The sequence below is a fragment of the Haemaphysalis longicornis genome, unplaced genomic scaffold, assembly GCF_048455015.1.
Source record: "Haemaphysalis longicornis isolate Haplotype H1 unplaced genomic scaffold, Haemaphysalis longicornis Haplotype H1 scaffold_6, whole genome shotgun sequence".
Taxonomy (NCBI): domain Eukaryota; kingdom Metazoa; phylum Arthropoda; class Arachnida; order Ixodida; family Ixodidae; genus Haemaphysalis; species Haemaphysalis longicornis.
In genome coordinates this window covers 24,648,263-24,668,758 of record NW_027526407.1, presented here as the reverse complement: position 1 = coordinate 24,668,758, position 20,496 = coordinate 24,648,263, and the positions used below count along the sequence as shown (strand labels likewise).

Genomic DNA, 20,496 nt, shown 5'->3' with positions numbered 1-20,496 from the left:
TGAAGCCCAACCACTATTTCAAATTTTGCTATTTTAGATGGTTCTCTGGAAGAAATTTGGTAGTTTGACATTATTAAAGGCCCAAATTAGCCTCCACGTGATGTAAAAACACCTTGTCAATGATTATGACCGGCACAATATTGAAGGCAAGCAAGCGATATGAAAAAAATCGGCTTGGAGTTGAGAACCAAACTCTTTGGTGGTTGCTTGTTGACGTTCTGATGATCACTTATCAGTCAGAACTTTCATTTGCGGTTTATTATCATCTTCTGACTCACTATGGTAGCCCTGCTTGCAGGAATAAGGCACGATACGCTAGAATCATGCCCAGCAAGCTTTCACCAAGCCGCCGTCAGGCAGTGAAGCGAGTTCAGCACCTCGAGCCTACTACATTGCAGCGCCACCTAACAATTTTGAAAAGAAACAATTACAAAGCTGTTGGAGACTTCGTCAGAATAGATAGTACTACTAAGAAGCGACACTAGACCTCCGGAAATACCTCGTATGAAACCGAAACTGGCCGGTGAACAGCTGGTGGTGTTCAAGGCCAATTGGAAGCGTTCTCCTCGTCTGAACTGATACCCGACGGCTTGGTGTTATTGTTTGACTTTCAGCGGAAGCTCTTATCGCAAAAGCAAGGCGTAGATAAAGTGGAAGCGCGAGCGGCATGCTTGTGTTGAGGAGCAGTAGCGGGGAACGGAGGCGCCATGGCAAATGAGCTTGTAGTTGGGTAACTGCGTAGTAGCGCCAAATATGAATTTCGCAATGCAACAACGAAACCGAAACTGCTGGAAACTGATTGAAAATGGAAGGCAAACTGGCTAGACATGCGGGGGACCATCAGAAATAAGCTTTGGGAGAATAAAGCTGCCCTTTGACCGAACCAAAGATCATAAGTGAATAGCTGGGGCCATTTTCAAGTAATTATCACCTCTCAACACTGTCGGATTACAAAGTTGACCGCAATATTTGGTATTTGACTTGCCAGGAGCCTTTTGACAAAAAAATATTATGGTAATGCAGCCTAACCACGATCTGCATCCTTTTTTCTCAAGTGCAGCAGCCACGCCCCCTTCCTCAAAAACACACGCACCTAAGCTCGCAAAAAACTCCGTCAAAAATCTCAATCTCGCCGGAGCGGGAAAATTTAAACTGATTCTAAAAGGGCAGTTCCTAGACTAACCACAGGCCGCATTAAGTGTACGAGAAACAACTACAACATGTTGAAATAGGCAATATAAATCATCGATCACCGGTGATCGATTTGAATAGGCGTGGTAACGAAAGAGTTAAGCGCCTAATAATGCCTTAAGTTTTAATGCCACTAATTCGCTGCTACGCGCAAAAATCTAACGCCATTCGCTCTAATGTCATTTTCGGTTTAGGAAGTTTCACACAACTCATTCACCTTCACGAACGCCTCAAATCTGCCTACTCTCGAGTGCGATCACCAAATGAAACCGACAAAACTCTCAGCACCAGAGTGTTGACGCGGAAACGTAGCTGAACTTCGAAATGAGACGGTTTTTTGTGCACTCTTGGTGGTGAAGTTTTAAAGAAGATGAAGTTCACTAAAACAGCGGCAAAAAGCAAAACATCGTGTTACTCGTGTTAAATTTTTCAGATTTGGCTACCGCTGGCAGGCGGCGGCAGCTGCTGAAGCCACTTTTAGAAACGGCTCACACCATTTTTAACAAAACACTATTTCTCATAACGTTTTCTTTCACAAAAAAACATTTTTACCCCTTGTACAACATTTTTCTCCAAGTAAAAAAACTCAATAAAATACAAGCGCATTTCTCTTTTTGGTCACTATGACCATCACGCCTAACACATTTAAGGCCTTTGCGCTTTGGCGTGTAGCACGGATCGCCCAAATAATGTCATTCAGTATCTTAAGACCTTATATTAATGTCATTATTTGCGTATGTATGGCACGGATATTAGATGAGGATGAATCCCACGTAGCCTTCATTGCTTTGTCGCCCAAGCTGTGCAGTTGAACGACAAATTCATTTGTTACATCAACACCTTGGCAACGGTGTGAACAAAGATAAGGACAAAGCGAACAAGACAAGCACTAACTCGCAATTACCGCAGATGCAGTAAAACCTCGTTAAAACGGAATGGGATATAACGAATGAATGGATATAACAAAGCCATCGTAATTCCCCTTGAAATTCCCACAGATGCTCGGGTTTTTTAGACCTCGTTTTAACGACACTAAAATTTCCTAGGAATGGGTATAACCAACCTTTTTGTTCCGCTACGAGCATTTAAGGACCATTTTGGCACCCGTCGGGTCACTTTCTTATAGCGCACGAGTTTGTCGCATCATGGATATGGTAATTCGAAACTTGCCACGCTAAGGGCCGCTAACTCCAGTGCGCTAAAATGGCTGCAAGCGCCTGAAACACTAGCGAGGGTGAGCGTCTCCTGGGCCCCCGTAGGGTGCCTCGACCGGGATGCGGCAGACCTGCTGCGCCACTTCTTTGGCACTCACAATAAAAGGCGAGGACAGGCTTGAAATTGCAGCCGCAGCTGAAGAAGCCATCATTCGCCTGAAGGAGACACGGAAAAAAATCTACCAAGGACTTTTTCTCTGCGAAGTTAGCCGCCAGCTCGTGTGCTGTCGAATGATCATGGATGAGCCGTTCGGCGTGAATAAACACAATCCTTTGCTGGGTTTTTTTTCGCTTGTTTTTCTTGTTTTCGTGGGATGCTATGAGTTTCCGTGGTGAGTACATCCTCTTTAGCATGTAAATTTTTCATAGAAATGCACATATGGTTATAACAAAGTAATGCGACCCCCCCTTTTCTTTATAACGAGTTTTTACTGTATCGGTCGAGATTTTTTAGCTCATCTCGTTCACTTTGCTTGTCCTCGTCATTTTTTGCGCTGTTGTTGCCAAGGTGTCACCGTACCAACCTGCCCAGCTTGTCACCACCATTTTACTCTGCATCAAGGTTGCACTTACACGCCTCTCAAGGCGCAAGTCGCGGTGACCACGACTACTCGCCTCCACTGCGGCGTCCGCGTTCAGCGGGGAGCTCGAGTGCGGCTTGGAGACGTCCTGGCTGTTGAAGAAGACGGTGGGCGTGTCGGCCGCCTGGAAGTCCCTCAGCGAGGGCCGCCACGTCAGGTGGTAGCGCTGGTTCAGCACGTACACTTTGAGCAGGCGGCCGCCGTGGGCCACAAACTCCTGGGCCACGCAGGGCCCGCCCAGCCGCAGGAGGTCGGCCAGCCCCCGGTCGCCGAACACCAGGCACATCTGGTGGGCCCGCTTCATGCCGTGCGACACGAGCGGCTTGCACACGACGGGGAAGCGCAGGCCCCGCTCACGCACGGCCGCCCGGTCGGCGGCCGGATCCGTGCCGCCAAGTTCCACGAAGGGCGGCACAAACACCCAGTCTGCGAGAGGCAGGGAAGAGAGTTCTTGGATGTACACTAGTCGTGAAACTGAACTTCAGAACTCGGGACGCGCGAGCACTTCTACTTCGTTGTTGTAGCAGAGGGGCAAGCGTATTAACGCAGCACCTGGGGGGCAAAAACGGGACTTTGCTAAACATTTACAGTTGGACCTCGTTATAACGAACACTGATATAGCGAATTATCAGCTATAGCGAATTAAATACAAACTTTGGCCGGTCAGGCTTCATTTCGATGACACTTATTATTTGAATGCGTGATAGCTGCGCACGATATCGGATACAACGAAGAAATATTTGACCAGGAGCATTAGAAGCTACTTGAAAAAAAAAAAAAACTCCCGGCATCCGAAACTGCAGAAGTAGGAAAGGCCCCTTTGTTCGTGGACACTGTAAAACTATTCATCCTGCTCAGTGCTGTGAGTAGCCGCCAGATGAAGATCACATTTTTCATCCAACAAATAAGGATGCGGTACTATTTTGTCAAGTGAACTTTGTTCTGTTGTAATTTAACATACTCAGGTTCCGGTTCATTGAGGTTGAAATGCAACAAGCAGAAAGGTGAGGGCTACCTTGTTTATAGTGGATTTGAAGCCTACAAAAATGCGTTTTTGTATCAAGTATTTTTGCGCAAGCGAGATTTCCGATTTGTTAGAGCCAATTTTCACCTCTACTGTTACAACAAATATCGGATACAACATACTAATTTGCTGTCCCGATACTACTTAGTTAAAATGAGGTTCGACTGTACTTAGTAACACAACTCAATAAAATAAAATTTGCTTTTCAAATTAGGAAACAGTAAATTAGGCAATGTTCACTTATGTTTTCACACCTTTTTCTTCATGACTTAACCCTTTCGGCCCTGGTGGTGTCAAGTGATGCCATCACCTAAAATTTCCTCTGGCACACAGAGAATGAAACCAAAACTGCCAGCTTTCTGGGGAATTGTTCTTCTACGATGCCTAACGCGACAGATATCATTGTTGTTTCATTTTAGTGGAGCTGGGTGCTGCAAAGAAGAAAAAGCTCTGGTGAAGACGAAATTACGATATTGAGGCCGAAAAAAGTGGCAGTCCGAGTTTTATTCCCAAGCTTGTAAATCATAAATACGTTCATTATGAAGCTCATTTTTTTGTTTGTAGGTTCATGTAGTCATAACGTTTAGGAAAATATGCAAAAGTGATGTCTCTGCTCAACATAACATTTGTAATTGTTTCCAGATATCATAATTAATTGCCTCATTAACAAATCTGTGAATATTTGCACTTCCAGCTCTATTTTTTGTTTGTAGGCTTATGGGACCCTAAAATTTAGGATAACACACATAAAACATTGTTTTGCTTGATATAAAAAGTCAAGGCTGAAAGGGTTAAGGCATTAGCTGCAAACTTTTCAGTACTACTTTACCTTTCTGCCAACAGATGGCAGGCTAGTCAGCTTGCCCGTTTCCCCCAGTGCAGTTGGGGGGGCAATCGCAGACCAGCTTTCGATACATGGGGTTGCCTATAGGGAGCTTCGCTACTGGTGTACATCGAGTAACTCTAGACAGGGACAAGAGTTGGCCGTGGAAGCAAGTAGATGTGTCTCTAAAGTTACAGGCGGGATTAGTCTTTAGAGGCTGGGGGCCTGGGAGCAGACTTCCACTTTCGTGTTGCCGCAGTTTAGGATTGCGGTCACCTTATAGAACTCACATGTTTACCCAATGTGCGAGTCCTGTAATCTTACAGCTATGTATCACATGTACCGTATTTTCACGCTTATAACCCACCCCTGCACATAATCTGCACCCCCCCTTTCAGCTCGCCAGAAAAGAAAAAAAAAAAACTCGCATATTGCCCGCACATTACATACTGGGAAAGGCTGCACCAAAGCTACTGCTCCAGCAACACATCACATACTATGTAGACAGAAGAAGTGTATATTTAGCAAGTAGAATACACTGGCTGCAAGGCGAAAGTCAGAATTCTCTAATAAAATTCAGTTGTTAGAGTGCGCTCGTCCTTGTTTTTCCTTCCTTGTCCTTGCATGTTTTGTAGTGTGTTACTGCGTAGGAGTTCCATGGCACAATGCGCACTGCCGTGGAGCTGCACTAAAGGAAAAATCCCGGGTATTATCCGCACCCCTACTTTGCCACTGAAATTTTCGCATTTTTGGTGCGGGTTATTCGCGCGAAAATACAGTACTTATTATGCATGTTCAGGTATTAATGTATATGCACAGACATGCAGAAATAAAACACAATCACGAAAATATGAACCAGAACACACAAACAGCGCGATTTCTTTTCATCCCAGTATAATTGATGCGTAGCTTAATAACAGTACCAAATTTAGGAAATGTGGCTTTCGAAATATACCAATGGCTCGACCTTCACGAACTGTATTCTTCAATTTTTAGTGTTGTGGTTCATATTTTCGTGCTTGTATTTCATTTGTCCATGACTACGCATTGAGTCTTTCAGGTTTGACAAACATATGCAATGCTACTTGTCTTGTAAGCCTGCAAGATATACGCAACGATACTGGCCCTGTAGGAGTAAAAATTTCTACTGATACAGCTCCGGTAATTAATTTAACAGCAGCCGTAAAAATAAGGGGCTTTGTTCTAAATTTAAGAGACGCGGCGCTTGTGTTTTGTGAAAATATTTAGTGAGGCGCGCACAGCTGTATGTGCGGCTGAGAAGAGGCACATGGCAAAAAACCTTTCTCTCCAAGGGATTCCCATACACCGCCGCGTATGCAAGCCTTGCTCAAGAAAAAAAAAAGTCCACGAGATCCTTTGATGACTCCACCTAAACCAAAGGCCCCCAATGACATTAAGGAGTGAATTCTGCATGCACTGTGTAAACACGATTATGAACGCTGCGGCAAGCTATGATGCAACACAAAACAGAGCACACCTTCACATTAATGTTAGCTTCGTTTTTGGCCAACGCGCGCAGCAAGGCAGAGGGGCTTTATGAAAGGCACCCTGTTCACAGCAGACTATCAAAGCCTGTACAGTTAAACCTGGATTTAATGAACCCCCATGTAACGAATTCCTGGATTTAACGAAGTTTTCCAATTCCCCATTGTCGCCTCATTGAAACCCATGTGCTTGCGACTTCTATGTAGTGAACGAGGTGCAATAGTTAACCTTGATGTCAACGAATTTTCTACGCTGATGAGCCATTCGGCTGGAAAACCGGCTGGAGAAATGCACTAATTCAGGGAACTTTACCGTCACCACAAACTACCGCGCCTTTCCAGTGTGAGTGTGGTATCGGTAAAGGCTTGCATGTCGGCATGTGGTCGGGTGTCTCCAGTGCCATCTATGGTGTCGGTTCGTCAGGGATGAGTGAGTTCTGCTGCCAGAAAATGAAAAGCTTTGCCTTCTCAAGACAAGTTCGCAATTTTAAATGCCGTCCCCACTGGAAAGAGAGAGAAGATCGTCGCCGCACGGTACAGTATCCCTGCTAACACCCCCTCAACAACTTTTGAGTGCGGCAAAGAGTATCAAGTTAGGGAGAAGACGTCCTTTAAGAATAAGTTTGGTCCCTGAAGCAGGTTAAGGCACCGAAAAGTGTCAAAAGGCAAAAGTGATACTTAAGTTCCCTTTTGGGAGTACAGGGCTAAGTGACCTTGCTTCGTAGTGCCGTGTAATGACTGAGTTCATGGGAAAGCAGCAGACTCGAATCACGCAGTTTTTCACTGTGCAATAAATCCTTTAAGGGTGAGTTCACCATCATTTATGTCTGGCATTTTAGTTTCGTTTCTGCTTCATTCACACGAGCTTAAACTCGAAACCTGCATGTAACGAAAAATTGCGAATTTTTGTGAACCTTGCTACATCCAGGCTTAGCTGTACTCAAAATATGCCTAAAAAAAGCAGCTCTGCTGCTCACAGATATGACTCTGGACGAAGCAAGAAACGACCAAGCAAGCACGAACAGAAAAGCAACATGACTTGATTGATTGTTGGGTTTAACGCGCTGACGCAACGCAGGCGATGAGGCGCGCCGTAGTGGAGGGCTCCAAGTTAATTTTGACCACCTGGGGATCTTTAACGTGCGCCGAAATCTCGAACACACAGGCGTTTTTGCTTTTCGCCTCCATCAGAAAAGCAGCCGCGGCGGCCGGGAATCGAACAAAAGCAACATGACTTATCGTCACTTAAGACAGACAATGTCACGAGATAATGTCAACCGCCAAGTGCGATTGCAAGCTTTACACCACTTACATTGAATCCTGGACAACAGATAGGGAGGAATAACTGCTTTTGAGCTCAAGGGGCACACAATGGTGTGGGCGCTACAGATAACTCGAGGCTCTAGAACTGCACTAAAGATTGGAAAATAAAGGATTACGGAAATTGAACACCAGAATGCGGCCACAAATTAAATGTGACCAATTCATTTAAGTGCTCCTTTAAGTGTCGCACACCGTACTGAGTGTTGTAGGCAGCAGCCATATCGAGTGGATAGGTCAAAACATGGCTTGCGTGATGCACTGCGCAATTCTGGACACCGTGTGGCCCCCGAGCTGAGCACCAGCTCGGGCCAGTGTTCGCCTAGGAGCAATAAAGCTATCATGTGTTCTGACCCCCGACACTGAGGGTTTCAATTTACCTTTACCGAGCAAAGTTAGCTTCAAGAAAAGACGCAAAGAAGAGGAAATTACGATTAGGATGAAAAACTGCAATCGAGAACCTTTCATTTTGAGGCCTTGATGAGACCGAGTCACAAAAGCCTCTCTTTTTACACCATAGCTTAGCTTCAGCATACCTATTGAAAGAATTTTCGCTTCAGAGTCCAGCTCAAGTTCTATAAACAATTCCACCCTTTTAACAAGCTATGGTGTGCCACAGTTCGCTTTAAGGGGGGCGTGGTTCTTAAAACAATTTCTTTAAATTTTTAAGTAAACTTTGTGAAACTTGTCAGACTTGCTGCTTTTTCCACACTGATTTCAAATATGCCATTATTTTTTGAGTCACTCAATTATTTACCAAGGTAATTAGAGATAATTAGTCATTTAAAACTGTGTTGTCATAAAACCGTAATCTTTCTTTTTTCCGATACTATGAATCTTGGTGAGTGTAATAAGAGAATCGGTTTTTTGATGCATCGCTTGTGAGTAATTTTACAGCTCATTAAACCTTGGTGGCACCTGTGGCAAGGAACCATTTCGAATGCCCATTTTAAAAACTGAAGTTTTACAAGCTGTAAAATTAGTTCCAAGCAGTGCATCAAAAAACCGATTCTCTTATTGCACTCACCAGGGTTCATAGTATCGGAAAAAAGAAAGATTACAGTTTTATGACCAACACAGTTTTGTCGATTGTTCCTCTAAAAATGGCTAATTATCTTTAATTATCTTGGTAACTAATTGATTGACTCAAGAAATAATGGCATATTTGAAATATGGGGGAAAAGGCAGCAAGACTGACAAGTTTCACAAAGTTTACTTAAAAATTCAAAAAAATTGTTTTTAAGAGTACTGTCCCCCCTTAAACTTGCACAATGCTGACATTAAAGCAAATCTAGCGATATTGCACAGTGAAAAAAGTGCCAAGTGCCACACGAAGCTGGTTAGTTTCCCCAGTAGCTAAATCTTCTCACCACCATTTTGCATCAAGTTCGTTCGAAGTCTCATATTAAAAAAAAAATGTTACAACGAACTTCTCATCACCATTTTTCATCACCTTCATTCCAAGTCTCGCACAAAAAAAGTAAAGAAATTGTTTGTAATTCCTTTTTGGTTCAATAACCTGGCTTGTAGCAATGCACAGTGGATGCTAATTACACAAGCAAGAGCAGGCCACAGAAAAGACGAAAAAAATTATCTTTGACGTTTGCTATCCAGGACCGCACGTGCTCTATTTAAAAGCAAGAGCTTCCGTCATTAGAGGTCAGCCACGATTGCACACACAGTTTTAGTGTGTGTCAGCGGTGTCAAGTGTGGACACTGGATACAATCTTATCGCCGACACGAGTAGACTGTTTCCGCCGGGCCTGATTACACAGTGCGGTGTGGGCGTATCTCGTGACGAAATGCCGCTGCGATCCGTACACACTTACGTACCCTTTGCAATGATTGCATAGATGAAAGCAATGCTTGGAAATCATCGGACAGACTCCCACGGAGTTCTCGGAACAGTTTGGCCGGCTGCCAACAATGAACCAGTGCAACGCGGCAATACATAGCTTTTGCACGGGAGACAAAAAAAAAAAACAGCTCTAGGCAGCAGTTTAAACGCGAAATTTCCTCTTGCCTCACCAATGGCGACTGTTCACCCCAAAATGCATTGCAGGAAGGCCAACTTTCTCTGACAATGATGACGATTGTGGGTGAAGTGAGACGGTTGAAATGTGAAGCTCTTTCTGGTCGGAAGCCAATGTCTTCAAAGGTTAAAATCTGGAGTCCAAATCGTTATGCCCAAAATGAATCCCTCACGAGATTGGTCTTTGATTCGACTAGGTTTGTGGTGGAAGAAAGCTTCGCGTTTCAACTATTTTTGTCATGAGACGAAGGGGCATTTGAATTTTTACACATTCTTTGTTTGTAACTCATTAGAAATCTCGTTTTTAAATATCAATTCAGATTTGTTAACTTAAAATTGATTTTTAAACAGAGATTACAATTTTTATGCTTTGGCTGCCAGTGCAAGCTGTGGCTACTGGTTTTTACTGTCAACCCTCAAGTAACTAGCCAGAGAGAAAGAGATGCTCAGACAAACGTTGGCCCAGACCATGACTTTGTGTAAATTCCTCCTTTACTTTTCAACAGCAAAGCTGTTTAGCAAATTGTAATTTTTCGTGTGCGCAGTTAAAAATACCAAGAAACTGCTGAGTGCGCGCATGTGAGTGCAGGGCTTGTGGCGACCGCCCGGCAGTTAACAAAACCAAGAAAATTTTCCCCGCATTTCCCCGAGGGGAAGAATGTGAAAGTGCGAATGCAGGAGTTGAATTTGCGCGGTTCGGTAATGTTCGCGAAAGAGAGATCACACACACACACACACAACTACAAAGAAATAAAGATGCATTTATTCACAGACACCTATTTGTGTTGTCGTTGTACTTGATTGCTAGAGCGGATCTCAGCTTTGAAATTTCGTGTCAGTACTCCTTTAAGCGGGTGCATTAGCCCTTCTCACGCCCGATTCCTGGCCAATCCCCCACGTGGGTATGTGCCATGTCAGCGGCCAGGCAGCGCGCGCCCATCTCCCCCCGTTGCCAAGGAAGACGAGGAGCGCGCGCACCCGCAGCTGTTGCTATGTGGACGGACGGCGGTCACCGGAATTCAGGGTCGCTTATAAAGTGCATTCGCACTTAAAAATGCCTAGTGCTCATGTGTGCGTGCCTCACGACGACCGGCCAGCTCCCCTGCGCACGCTCGTCAAGCTAAGTGTACCCGCTTAGGGAGATTGGCCAAGATTGGCCAAAAAAAAGAACTCCACCGTTTGCCATAATTGTGGCAACACTTGTCCAGAACGAGAAAGACACGTTGTGGCGTATGCCCCTCCAAGGTGATGTCCGATGATTATCACTTCCAAAAAAATGAAAAAAAGCTCCCACTTATAGCCACAATGATGGAGTAAATCGCTACCTTCAAGCCTTACGCGTTAGTGTGAGCTTCCTTCATTTATTTCATTGCTTGAAAGGTGAAAAGGCTGAGGTCTGGTAAGAGCAACCTTTCCGCAGCCCAGGTTGGGTGAGAGAGAAAATACCTAAACTACATGGAGGTCAGCATGATGTGGTGGATGACTTGCTATGCCATCTGGTGAAAATGGTGAAAACTAAGCTCATAGGTGTACACACACATACACTCATCATCATCACCATCATCAGCCTTTCTACGCCCACTGCAGGGCAAAGGCCTCTCCCACAGATCTCGAATTATCCTGGTCCTGTGCTAACTGCGACCAATTTATGCCTCACCGGGCTTCACACACACACACGACTATCCTCTAAAGAAGGAAAAAGATTTTTGTGTCGTGTGACACAAGAGTCTAAGCAGCCTTGCAAGACACAGAACGGAAGAAATTTCTGGCAGAATCTTGCCCTGGTCTCGGAGCATACAAAGTCAAGTATAACCAAAGAGGCAACAATCGCCATCCACTTTCTTGCAAAGGGAGAGTGGAATGCTAGATCCTGATACCTACTACTAATAGTTTCTGAGAAAGTGCACATAACTACAAATGGTTCCCATCTCCCCGAAATGCAGCCAAGAACTACGTGGGAAAGCTAGACAGTTTTTTCAGAAAACTCTGAGTAAATACTAAAGAACTTCGTAAGTTACAAAGCGAAGGCTTCACAAAACAAAAGGCTTTCTAGACACTTCAATTCCACGACCCAGCCCTCTTGAAATCAGAACGGGAACCGCACCTTACACAGCCAAAGTAAGGTGCGCCACCCATTAGTCCACACTGCCATTCCGGCGCCAGCACTAGTGCAGTCCCAGTGCGACTCTGGTGCCACACCAAAGTTCCACCCACAGGTTTCCCTCCCCTGCTCACCTGTGGTGGCCAGGGGGCTCTGCTCGACAAGGCGGTACTGGTGGTACCGGTTGAGCACCTTGCGCACATTCTCCAGCGGGTCCACCACCACCACGGCTGGGTGCGCACGGCAGTAGCGCTGCAAAGAACACCACAACACCAACACGACACCTTCTTCACCAGGAGCATGTCAGGCTTCACATCTTCAATGACAGCGTCAATGTAACATTTTTGGTGGTTTAACACATTGACGCTACACTTGGGCCATGAGGCACGTCGTAGTGGAGGGCTCTGGATTAATTTTGACCAACTGGGGATTGTTAAAGCGCACCAAAATGTCGACACATGGGCTTTCTTGTCTTTTGCCTTTATCAGATAAGCGGCCCCTGCAACTAGTATCAAACCTACACCCTCAAGCTCAGCACACTGAGCCACCGTGGTGGGTTGAGGGTGCCAATGCAAAGCTTGCACTGACACAGCAGGATTAAGGCACACCACGAGGTTGCTGCATATCATATTCATTACATTGGCGTCAGCAATGAGTTTCACCTGTAATTCATTCTGTCCACAAACATGGGATGCTTTTTAACTATTCCCCCACATTCGACAACAAAAACAATTCTTGAACTACCCACGAGAGGGTTCTGCACAGTTTTCAGAGTACACTTGCAACCCCACACTGCACCAGACACTCGTTCGAGGCGTTGCGTCTGCCCCGACACCTTTTTTTTTTCATTTTTTTTTTTGGAGGAGACAGAAGAGTGGTGTGGTCATTTGTCACCCTAAAACAAGTTCACACAAAGGCCACCACCCACCTCAAACTCTTCCGTGATCCGCTGACACTCCGTGTCACCGTGGTCCGCACGGACCAGGATGTCGCAGAACTTGTGCACAATGGCCGCCAGGGGGCCCTGCTCTTCCAATGGCCGGGACAGGTCCAGCTAAACGGAGGACGGAACGACCAGACGCATCAGCCACAATTCTCAAGGCACTTACTTCCGACTTTGGAGTCCAAGGAATTCATACTAACAGAGTAAAACTTCCACTCCCAGAAACGTTTCGTCTGTCCATTTGTCGATCATGGGAAAAACAGTCAAAAAATCGTTTCCTGGAAAATGGCATTTGCGGCACCGACAGCCATTTTTCTATCAGTCTGCAAATTTCCCCATAATAAGGCACCATATTTTATTGTAAACGGCATTTTAAAGTGCACTCTACAGCTCAGTTCACGCAGAATTCGATGGTGAAACGCCGCTTTTCTTGCAGCGCGAAGCTAGCATTTTGCCCTCAGATATCTTGGCACCCAGAGCAGATACAACTGTATTTTTTTTTTGCTTATGATACCTAGATGTGTGGAGAATACAATGTTGGAAACAAATTTTTCAAATGGAGGCTTTGGAAAATTATTATTCTGTTCAATTGACACCACCTCTGAGGCATTTCTGGCAGAGTGTGAAGTTCAGTGTGTTGTAAAATGAGCAAAAATAGCTAAATCAAAGAACTTCCTACAACGTTGTATTCTTTAGTCATTTGTCTGCCTAGCCACAAGGTAATCACCATTCTGTATGGAGTGGTTATTTTGTAATTCCGACCCAAAATAATGGCAATTAATCATTATTATCTCAAAAAATAGTAAAGTTGCACAAAAAATGTAATTGGAGATTTGAAATCGGCACAAAAAAACTCCATAATGCTGTGCACGGAAGGCACATTAATTGCCCATCTTCTAACAACTTGAGTGCGGGCGGCAAGCCACATGTTGAAGACGCTTCCGACAAAAATGTGGTCACGAAGACCACGGGGACAGAGACTGTTGCATCGCCCCTAATTTATGCAGAATTCCCTGACCTCTTTTACTTAGTAAGCCCCCCTCAACCGAATTAAGCCTGACACAATGTGCAAAAACAAATTTACCCTGGCCTCCTTTCTCACCACAAGAAACACATTTTCTGCCATTATGAAATGTGATTAGAAGTGAGCCAGAATGTTTTGTAACTGGGTACGCTTTCGTCGAACAAGTTACCTACGTCATTTTTATTAATGTACGAGCATTTTTTTTTTTTAGCTATCTCGCTAAAATTTCCCTCTATGTACATCTGTTTAGCCTCGTAACAAAAAGCCGCTGTTACCGTAAGAAGTCCCACACACAAACACAGCCATCATAACCACTTCTCACTAACGACAACAATAGCAAAAACTTTCAAGTATTCCAAGCAATGTCAAGTAGTTAGCAATTATATTCCAAGTTAAAGTAGTTCAAATAAACTCTAAGTAATTTAAAACAATCAGTCTTTCACTTCAGTTTCAAGTACTAATTGCAAGTACTCAAATTCATTCCAAGCAATTGTACGAGTGATTCTTTCAAGCCCTCCCCTTCAAATACAATCATCTCAAATGCATTTTGTCCATCTTATTTTTACCCTTCCAGGTTGCTCAAATAGAATGATAGGCACGAAATGTGAGGGGGTAAGCATCCACAGCCCACGCGCATCAGAACAGTGCAACGAAAAGCCAGACAGTTGCTGGGGCAGACTGCACAGATAACACTGACATTGGAACCCGAACCCCATGACCTGGTCAGGGCCAGCGCAGCGCAGATCAGAGCGCCTATCGCTTATTCCGCACTCTGTGCACGCCACGCGAGTGCTATGGCAAAGGTTTACAGTAATCAGCCAGATATTGTCACACTAACTTATAGCATATAAAAAGAATCTGTGCGTCTTCACAGGGCAATTAAGTCAAAATAGAAGTTTTGCTCATTCGAGAGATTGCTTTGTTACCAATAACGCACGTACAAATTTTTCGCGCGTTTTCAACTAAGCTAGATATATTAAGGAAAACAGGTGAAACAGTGGAGACTTTTCCCAGCCACTTTATAGCCAGGTCCTTTGACATCACTGGAACTTTGGGTGGTTGGCGACTGCCTCAACACCACCACGACTGTGCAATTGTAGTGGGGACTCTATTAGTTCCATTTGATCATACCAATGCAAACATGCACTTAAACTGTTGCCGAGTGGCCTTTTGTAAAGCGGAATGGCTCTGGAAATGTTGCGCCCTCCGCTTTAAAGGAGCCATGAAGAGAAAATACAATTTCGTTTAATTTGAAAGAACTAGGATTCAGTATCTCACTCAGCTCCATTACAGCCACAAAAGATGTTTTTTTTAACGAAAAAAAAAGCAAGAAGTATTTAAAAACTTTCAAATTTTGCACCACAGTGACGTGTTATGAGCAAGAATGACATCATACGGGCCAACAATAAAACATAATTTTCAGTGCGTTAACTGCACGTTAGCATTCAAGTGATGCAGTCAAATGGAACTAGAGGCCCCATTACAGACGTCCAGTCATGTCTCGTCGCGACAGGTCAGTTAGGCGGCTGCCAATCGCACAAACAAGGTTCCGTGACGTCGCAGAAAAGTTGCGGGAAATTGGCTAGGGGGTCGCGACTGCTTCACACGTTTTCTTTCATATCTCCGTTATTTGTTCGAAGATTGCGATTATATCGGTATCATTGTTATCGGGACTAAGCAGTCTTTCTAATAAACCCAACTTGTATTTTGTCTTCATGGCTCCTTTAAGAGGGCACATGGGTCTTAAACCAAAAAACTTTATTTTTACAGTTATGATGATGAAAATTGGAGGGACTTGTGTAGTTTTTCGTTCTGACTGTAGGTATAAAATTTGTTTTTGTGTAAAACGACTACAATCAAATTTATTCAAATTTTTACATTTGATTTTGTGACAGCTTTTGTAAAAAAAAAACTGCAGGAGGGATGCAGCTGAACAAAGTACGAGTGAACTGTGCGTAAATCAAAGAGCACAATGAGACTAGCATCATCATTCTATCTCGTCTGCAACAGAAGTTACGACCGTTTGAAGTTTGGGCCTTAAAGGCAAGGCCAGTTTTTCCAGTTCCCACTTTTCAAGCCCGAACTTCAAACAGTCGTACAAAAATTTCTTTTGGAGCTGGTTAGGAGCTGACAGGGTTCCCACAGGCTAGTTCTTCCAAGTTGAACAAAGCCACGTTTTGTCTTCATGGCAGCAGCCTTAAAGCTCGAAAAGCATTGAACAGCCTGTTCAAACTTTTGCGTACCATATTTTTGCGCATATAACCCGCACCAAAAATGCGAAAATTTCAGTGGCAAAGTAGGGGTGCGAATTATACGCGGGGTTTTTTTCCTTTAGTGCGACTTCAAGGCAATGCACATTGTATCGTGAAGCTCCTACGCAGTAACTCTGACTAAGCCTTCCATGGCAGCAATTGCGCAAAACATACAAGAAAAAACATCCGCGAGCGCACTCTAACCACTGAATCTTATTACAGAATTCTGACTTTCGCCTTGCAGTCAGTGTATTCTACTTGCTAAATATACGCTTTTTTTTCAACATAGTATGTGATGTGTTTGCTTGAGCAGTAACTTTGGTGCAGCCTTTCTTGTATCAAATGTGGGGGCAATACACGAAGATTTTTTTTTTCTTTTCCAGGGGGAAATAAGGGCACAGATTATGTGCAGGGGTGGGTTATACGCGCGAAAATACAGTACACACCTTATGACTCCGGCATTCCAGATCACTAGGCAGCACATTAGAAGAAAGACAACACAGGGACACGCACTCTTTTTATCGCAAGGTTTGCTTCAGCAACTTATTTAAATGTAACGCGGGTGGGTTAAAAGTTGAGAGGCACCTAAAATCTAACAAACGCCATTCTCGAACGATTTCGTACTGCTGCGACTGTTTACAGTCACAGGCCAATGCCCTTACCTTGACCAGTTCCAGCCCATGCGACCTGCAAGACAAAAAGAGGCCGATAAGACACGAACTATACGGGCATATGCTATGCGCGGCATTGTAACTTTACAATGGGTCATAAGGAACACTAGATTCTGTGGACAGTATCTAGTTGTTTTTTGCTTTATCAAGACATAGCAGGGCAGAACAATAGCTGGTCAGAACAATTCACCCAATGATTACGAGTGCTTTCTTCCTGTTTTGGCTGTAGCTAAACTGGTATTGAAATGATGGGATGCCAGCTATTGAAAGCTACATTCCCAGGTGATTATAAGACATTTCCTCCCATTTCAGCGATAGCTACACTATGGATAGACAAGATGCCAGTTATTAAAAGCTACATCCCTGAATAGTTATAGGCAAGCTAGTGGAATGCCTGTTATTGAAACCTACATCCCTAAGTGATCATAAGCCATTTCCTCCCATTGTGGCTATAGCTACGCTGTGTATAAACTGACGAGATTCCAGTTATTAAAAGCTCCATTATTGAATAGTTATAGGAAAGACAGTGGGATGCCTGTAATTGAAAGCTACATTTTTATGTTTGGGGGACAGGCAATGCATTTAAAAACGAGGGGTTTGTTTGCATGGTCGTTCTGCAACAGCAAGCAAACAGCAATGAAATTTTTGTACAGCAAAGCTAGCAGAAGTGGCTGAGAGAAAGCAACCACCAGTCAACATCCGTATAGACTAGCCCAACTATCTACCTAACTAATGGGGCACATGATGCGCAGTCGAAATGCTCGAACATGCATCTGGAGTGGTACCACTGCAACACCGCATGTCAGAGGTATTTTGCACCAAAAAGCTCGCTGCTGGTAGAGTGGTGCAATACACAAGGCACGTGCCATACTCTATCTAAAAAAGTGGCCTCTAGGTGGCCGCTCTTGTACCGAGTAGGAAGTTTTAACTTATCTGGGTATTGCCCAATGCAGCTTCAATCGTGTCACAAAATGCACCAAGTGTTTCCCAAGAAGAGGTTACGCAACCCCACGTACGCCTTGCCTGTTTTTTACTCCCGTCCGCAACGTCTCCAAGCTGTGATGCAATCCACACTAGCTTCTTTCGCAACCACATGAAAACGTTTTTTGCGCTGCTATGGCTTTAATGTTTTCACTTGATGTCGTTCTTTCACAACCGTGCGTGTATAATTAAGGGGGCATCATGAGGAAAGCTAGGGCGTTTGTGAATGGTTCTTGGCACCCAATGTTTGGGTCCGCAAGTGTTTTAATAAAGTGATACACTTAAACAAAGCTGAACCTTTAGAGAAATGTCTACATTATTACGTGCGTTTCAGGCTGCCTCGAATATTTTCTGGTGCTCTAGTGCACATATTTTAAAACAAGTTACACCACATTGCGACGCTACAAAAATAATTGTTTTTATTGCCCACGCCATTTTAATAGGGTTGCCACCTTAACCGGTTTTGGACTGGCCCGACCAGTTTTTTAGACCGCGGGCTGGTTGCCGGTCTGTACCTAAAACGGGCCAACATCGGCCGGTTTTTTGGCTATCGTGCAGTGGCTATTTCTTTTTTTGGAATTTTGTAAGTGTCAATACAACCACTAACACGATAAATACGTGTCAACAAGCTCTGCAAAGACACGCGAGGCGAAAAAATATGTCGCCGAGCGTGATTCCTCAGATGGAAGGGGACCAAAGGGAGGTATAACACCACGAAATGCCGCCGGCGCGGTCAGCAAGGGTGGTTACTTTTCGCTGCAGCACATTCGGAGCAATAACCAAAATTTAGATCACTTTGAGTACAAACGTTATGTGGATTTCTCTGTAGGAAAATGCTACAATATATGACATTGTATGTCAAAAAGAACAAAAGAAAACGTGACGTCTGTTTTTTAACACAAGTTCAACCTTCTATATAGCACCCCCCCCCCCCCCCCCGCCCTGAAGGGCCGGTTTTTTCTGCGGGGAAAGGTGGCAACCCTACATTTAAATATGAAGACTTCTATGCAGTCCACACTAAAAGCTGCAGATCAAGTCTTCGCGTTCCTCTAATAAAACAAGTTGTGCTAAATTCAACCACTAAGCTAGCTCTTACTAGCCCTTACGCATATACAAGTGTGTGTATAACTATAACTATGTAGATATTGTATTCCATTGCCCGTTCTATAGTCAATCGATCTGTCTTTCACCTCGCTGTTATTTTGGTGAATATTCTTGTATCGCGTTCACCCACTACTTCTTTAAAGCCTGGCAATTAGGCAAGCAGAATGCCAATAATTAGAATAAAATAAACATACAATACAATCGTGCTGCATTTTTCTGACGAATAGGTAGTCGACCAAGAGACGGCACTATCGTTGCGATTTCTAGTGTGCTCCACGATTTGAAATGCTTGTATTCCCATAAAACAAGCATAGTTTCATAAAACAGCTGCAAACCAGGCTTTAACGCACGTATCTCAATATAAATTACGTTTAATAGGCCAGTAAACAGTGACCGTTCTCACATCTAGGTTAGGCATTGCTTTTTGTTTAGACAAGTGATATGACGCAACCCAGGGAAAGGGTTATAGAACGAGTTGCAAGCCGGATGTTTCTAAACAAGTAGGGCCACAAGCGCCTGCGAAGATAAACATACAACCCAAACAAGCTCGATTGCACGAACAACTTCAAACCTTGCTAAAATCAGTTTGTAAATGACTACAGTTCAACTTCTCACACACATCAGTTTTCAAACTACGAAGGCAACCCGGTCATTTCGGTGGCCGTTGCAACAGTTCACAGCAATAAAATTCTTTTTTTTTTTTTACCTCCAGTGCCTTTTGCAGTGGTTTTGCCTAACCAATTACTCATTATGACACATTCTACTGAGTCAATCACTTAACCAACGAGAAATGAGGCCAAGGACAAGGGCCAGTGTGCATTACCGTATTTTTGTTCTTTGCCGAAACATTAAGAGGCTGTAATTTTTTAATATAGCTCTTTGATTGCATTGCAGAAACGTCCTCACGAGCTTTTATCAGCCCTTGTTGTTTACTTGATTTTTTTCCAATTTTACGGGCTTCATTTCGCCACTTAATCATTACCAATGCGAATAAACGATTTATACCGAACAGAATAGCGTAAACGGGAACTCTGTAACCGCGAAAATTAAATTGCTTATTGCGTAGTCATCCGAGGTTGGTGAAGAAAAAAAACAAAAACGTGCAACTTGCAGCGAGCGCACGCCAACAGCGAAAAGCCCTGGCGGCCACACAAGCTCAGACTCCACAATTTGCAAAACACCGCAGTCGGAGCAGGCACTTAAACCGGAAGCCACTTCCCCAGTTGCGAAACTACTCGGAGCGATCGACTTGAACGTGGCCGTCCACGGCGCAACCACCAAGTCGTCGTACCACGATCGCGTACCACGATACCCTTGGCCACCCGCACCGCGACATCACGCGCGTCGAGCGACGGGGCCTTCGGACTCCTCGAAGTCGCGGAGGGGGGCGTTTGCGAAAGTGCTTACGAGCAGGCCTGCTTGAAGTCGTCGGTGCTCAATTCCCGGCTCTTTTTGTCGCCCCACCAAAATCCGATTCGGGGCCGGGGGGCTTCCATGTTGCACATGTCGCGCCGCCGGCTGCTGTCAGTGCACACTCGGGTCCGCCGAGACCCGCGCCGCGACGGATGTCACCACTAACAGCGGACGCACGCCGTTCACGCGGCGGGAAAGGCCATCACGTAACCCAACACGCGCCCGCAGTCGTCGCGCACAAACACCACGCACAGACGTGCGCATCCGCCGACCGCCGAGCTGCTGCTCCGCTCCGCTCGTTCCGCTCGTCGCCTGTG

General features: G+C 44.6%; 1 protein-coding gene across 2 annotated transcripts in view; it reads right to left on the bottom strand.

Annotated features, from left to right (window-relative positions):
- LOC144142328 (inositol-tetrakisphosphate 1-kinase-like) overlaps positions 1-20,496 on the bottom strand; it is a 25,167-nt gene extending 4,671 nt beyond the window's left edge. The window contains exons 1-5 of one of the 2 annotated variants that reach the window (XM_077673749.1): positions 20,174-20,496; positions 16,673-16,697; positions 12,720-12,845; positions 11,926-12,043; positions 2,979-3,412 (exon numbers count right to left, since the gene is read on the bottom strand). In XM_077673749.1, the coding sequence (XP_077529875.1) occupies positions 2,979-3,412; positions 11,926-12,043; positions 12,720-12,845; positions 16,673-16,697; positions 20,174-20,271 (801 nt within the window). In that variant the 5' untranslated portion in view covers positions 20,272-20,496. The remainder of the gene's footprint in view (positions 1-2,978; positions 3,413-11,925; positions 12,044-12,719; positions 12,846-16,672; positions 16,698-20,173) is intronic. The other variant, XM_077673750.1, reaches the window with a different exon arrangement.